This window comes from Leiobunum rupestre, chromosome 4, assembly GCF_980474605.1.
Source record: "Leiobunum rupestre chromosome 4, qqLeiRupe1.1.hap1, whole genome shotgun sequence".
Taxonomy (NCBI): Eukaryota; Metazoa; Arthropoda; class Arachnida; order Opiliones; family Sclerosomatidae; genus Leiobunum; species Leiobunum rupestre.
The window spans coordinates 14,692,137-14,696,886 of NC_143387.1; the positions used below are offsets into that span (position 1 = coordinate 14,692,137).

Below are 4,750 nucleotides of genomic sequence, written 5' to 3' on the forward strand. Positions count from 1 at the left end.
CAGGGACGATTTGTGTTTGCTGGGAGGTTTACTTAGTCCTGGCCCCAGTTCCCGCCTCTCATCCGTTTACGCCCCCTCTGACAGCTTTGTCGGATCCCCCTCCATGAATTCCGGTGCTCCCACCGTTGTGACAGATGCCATTATCACCTTCCTTGCAGATCTTGCTACCATCCTTAAAGACCCCCGCCGCAACCGTAACCTGGCAGCTTACATTCTCCCATCTGTTAAAACTTGTTTTGCCGATCTCCCATGCATTGATGGCGATGTCCTAGCGCCGTTACGTGACCTCCCAAATCTCCCCGAGTCCGCTTGGGCCGATGAGGTGAGCGGAATGGACGACTACACTTGTGATAATGAATCCCACTGACTCCAACATTCTCCAGTGGAATATCAGTATTACAAACCAGTAATTACGGGCCTACAAGAAACGCACCTCTCTGATTCTTCTTCGATTAATCTTCGCTTTGGTCGTTATTCCGTCTACCGCAGTGATCGGCAGGGTCGTCAGGGAGGTGGGGTGGCTTTGTTGGTTCAGTCCTCTATCCCCCAATCTCGCATCTTGTTGCTGAACTTCACTACTCTTGAAGTGGTGGCGGTTTCCTGTCTCCTCAATAACACCTGGACGATGGTGGCTAGTATCTATGACCCCCACGGCTCGGCCCCTAGAGCTGACTTTGACCTTTTACAACCTTTTCTGGGTACCTCCTGTATTCTGTTGGGTGATCTCAATGCCCATCATCCCTTATGGGGCAGTCCTACCGCGGATGCCCAGGGCGTATTGTTAACTGAGTGGTACGAACATTCCGATAGTCTTGTCTTGCTCAATGATGGCTCCCCTACCCGCACGGGTAATGTAATACAGAATGACTCCACAATCGACTTGACTTTCGTCAGCAACACTTTAGCCCCGCTCTGCTCCTGGACCCCACTCGCCGACTATGGTAGTGATCATGTTCCTATCTGTATAAGGTGCTCAATGACTGTTCCACGTCTGGTTGACTCCCCCCCTCAGTGGGACTATGCTAAGGCCGACTGGCCACTGTACAGGACCCTGGTTGTCAGGGCGTTTGCTGAGTGGACTCCTGCCAGGTCGCTCGAGGATACGGTGGAGCTTTTTACCAGCTTAGTTGTCTCCGCTGCTACGATGGCTATTCCCATTAGAGGTGCCGGTCTCTCTGGTTCCGGTCCCGTTCTCCCTCCCTGGTGGTCCACACAGTGCTCTACTGCCCTTAAAGCCGCCGCTGCGGCTCGTCGTTGCGCCTCTCGTACTCGCCGGTCTGATGACCTTCTTTCTGCTCGTCTAATGACAGCCAGGGCGAAATTATTGGTCCGGCGTGCCCGTACTGCTTCCTGGCGTCGTTTCAGTTCCTCCTTGTCAGGTTCAGTCCCAATTAATTCATTGTGGAAAAAGGTGCGATGGTTTGAAGCCGCCCCCTCTCTTACTCCTATTCCTCCGCTGAAGACCCCTGATGGTCCAGTCTCTACAGCGGCGGACGCCGCTCATGTTTTAGCGTCTCATTTTTCAACTGCCGCCACGGCAGGGGATCGCTTTAGTGTCCCCGACCCAGTCACTGCCCCGTCGGCTTCATATTGGTGTGTCTAAACCGAAAAACACGGCGCCGGGAGCTGACAGGATCTCGGTCCTGCTGGTAAAAAACCTCCCCCTTAATGTCCTCACAATTCTCCTTGGTATTTATAACGACTGTTGGTTGAATGGCTACATGCCATCCTCCTGGAAGTCCGGCATCGTCCTCGCTTTCTTGAAGCCCGGGAAAAGTCCCGAGGACCCATCATCCTACCGACCCATTACTCTCCTGTCGGTCTTGGGGAAGATTTTGGAGCGCCTCATTCAGCGCCGCCTTGATTGGTGGTTGGAATCGGCTGGAAAGCGCTCGCCATTTCAGAGTGGTTTCCGGCGGGCCCGCCGAAGTATTGATAATGCGGTCCTGTTGAGTGGTGTTGCTCGCCATGAGGTCTTGTCCAAGAATTCCTGTGTTGCCGTTTTCTTAGACATCAAGGATGCTTTTGGAAACGCCAATCATGACTTCATCCTCCGCAAGCTGACGGCTTTGGGCCTTGATTCCGGTGTTATCAGCTTCTTTCGATCCTACCTATCTGGGCGCACTGCTCGAGTGCGTATTCGCACTTCTCTCTCCGATTCTTTCCCGCTGCTCCGTGGAGTTCCGCAGGGCGCGGTCCTTAGCCCTCTGCTCTTTAGCCTACTCCTAGATGATTTGCCCTCGGTCTTGCCTCCTGGCATCCAGGTTGCTATGTTCGCTGATGATATTGTGCTCTTTCTCACGGGTCAGTCGCTAGGGATCCTGAATGACCACATGCAAGACGCGCTTAATGCCACCTCTAACTATCTCCGACGTCGGGGTTTCCCCCTGTCTCCAGCCAAGTGTATCTCTATGTGTTTCACTCGCAAAAGAAATCCAGCTGAGTACTTCACCCTCAATGTGGATGGCCATGACTTGCCCCTCGCTCGTACGGCTCGTTACCTTGGGGTAGTGTTTTGCTGCGCACGCGCTGTCTGCGTTTGCTGAGTCTACTCCGTACTATGGCGGGTTCCCGCTGGGGTATTTCGAGCAAGTACATCCGCCTTCTCTATTTTGGGCTTATCCGCTCCCGAATAGACTATTCGGCCGTGGTGTATCGCACTGCATCTGCTACAACACTCGCCGTGCTGAACACCTTACAGAACGCTTGCCTTCGTCTCATTACTGGCGCTCCTCGCTCTACGGCTGTTGGGGCATTGGAGGTGGTTTCTTTCGTTCCACCCCTATCCCTCCATCGTGATTTCCTGACCCTGAGGTATGGCGTTCACTGCCAGTCTTGTCCTCTAACTCATTGTCTTACCGACTGGATGGCGCCTACCAATACCACGTCCACCTCGTTTCGTGGTACGTTGGCTCATCTTGCCTTGATCCATAGTGTTCCTGAAGTCTTCCAATCGCTCCTGCGCCAGCCTTTGGCGCCGATGTATGCCCCTTGGAATAGGGCCCCCTTTGTCTTTGACTTTGATTGGTGCCGACATGCTAAATCCACCTGCTTGCCTCCTGCACTCGCGGCGGACTTCTTGAATCGCCTTCACCAGTTTCCGGATACGATGTGTGTAGTTTACACGGATGGGTCTCGCCTTCCACAGGCTGCCTACTCCGGTCTCGCATTCCATGTCTTTAATCATGACGTCACATGCTCCTTTCGTACATCCGCGATGCTCTCAATCTGCCGGATCGAGCTCATGGCTTCTCGATCACAACATCCTGGAAGCAGTAATCTGCTCCGACTCCCGTTCGGCCTTGGCGTTACTCAGCCGCCCTGATCACTCCGATCCCCTGCTGTTCCCTCTGTTGGGCCGCCTTCGTGGTTTCCCCCAGGCTCTCTTTACTTTCCTCTGGGCTCCGGCGCATGTCGGAATTCTCGGGAATGAGTTGGCAGATCAGGCTGCTCGTGCTGCGGTGGAGTCACCGACTGTGCCATTTGTTTTTTCCCCCGCCGATGGCTTTCAGTGTCGGAAAATCCTTGCCACGGGCCTTCTCTCGTCCTGGCAGACCCACTGGGATTCGCTCTCGGTGGGTCGTTTCTTATATTCGGTCTGTCCCTCCCCTGGTTACCCGACCTTATGGAACTTGCGTCTTCGTCGCCCCTTGGAGCGCCCTTGTTTCTGGCGCTCGTGGATCGTTTCCCATCTCCGGCGGTCTTGTTTCGCTTCCATAGGTCACCTACCCCTCTCTGCAGGACGTGTGCCGTCCTGGGAGATCTCACCCATTTTATGTTTACCTGCCCCCGCTTTGCCCTAATAGTTGCTCCTTGCATCATGTCTTGGCCTTTCATACTCTCCCTCCCCGACAGTGCTCCCCCGCTCTTGCGCGTGCTCGCTATCTTTTTGTTCAAACTTCTCAATCTCCTCACCATTTCTCCTCCATAAGCATTTGTGCCGCTATCCCCGCTCCTTTCTATTAGGCTACGGAGAATCTATGGGTCCCCTGTGACCTGATGCTTTTATCGACTATAACAAAAAAAGGATCCATGGAGAAATTACAGGAATATTATTTCAACGGAGGCCACACATGGATTACTAATCCTCAAGAAAATTACTGTCTTGAGCTTTTGACCCGCAGGTCGTTGTTATTTAAACTAGTCTGAGAGAAACCAATTTTCTTATATATATCGTTTCGTAAAAAACCTACAAAGTTATCATTTGTTTAAAATAAAAATAAATTTTTTTAACGATTGATAACTTTTTAGGTTTTTTACGAAACGATATATATAAGAAAATTGGTTTCGTTTAAGTTAGTTAGACAAAGACCCGCGGGTCGAAAACTCGAGGCAGTTTTTGCCTTGATACATAATAATCCATGTGTGTCCTCCATTTAACTTTTACTCCTACAATTTATCCATGAAAAAATCTTCATATCTAAGAGGGACGTTTAATTTTTCGTATACAGGATGTCATCATTTGATCGGCCCAGGAATTTTTCTCAAAATCTATACACTCTAGAAATTTTAAATATTCAGTATGTACGTTCTCGGGGGAGATCATTATTTTTTGTAAATTTTAAAAATATCATGAAATTTATCACGACGTTAGAAGTGTTAGGTTTTGAACGCTACGTGCTAGTACCAGCGTGTTTGTTTTTCATGACTAATTATTTCAGTTACGAAATGTCCGATTTCCACCAGACCAATTCCATTCAAGGTTTTCGAGTATGCTCTACAACTTGCTTCTTGTAACTTTTCGTCTACC

The 4,750-nt window shown here is 50.7% G+C and overlaps 1 protein-coding gene across 1 annotated transcript; it reads left to right on the forward strand.

Annotated features, from left to right (window-relative positions):
• Positions 1-625: 625 nt before the first annotated feature.
• On the forward strand, positions 626-1,603 carry LOC149946446 (uncharacterized). Its single transcript, XM_090170761.1, has one exon. The coding sequence runs from the start codon at positions 626-628 to the stop codon at positions 1,601-1,603; it is 978 nt and encodes a 325-aa protein (XP_090026887.1).
• The last annotated feature ends 3,147 nt before the right edge of the window (positions 1,604-4,750 follow it).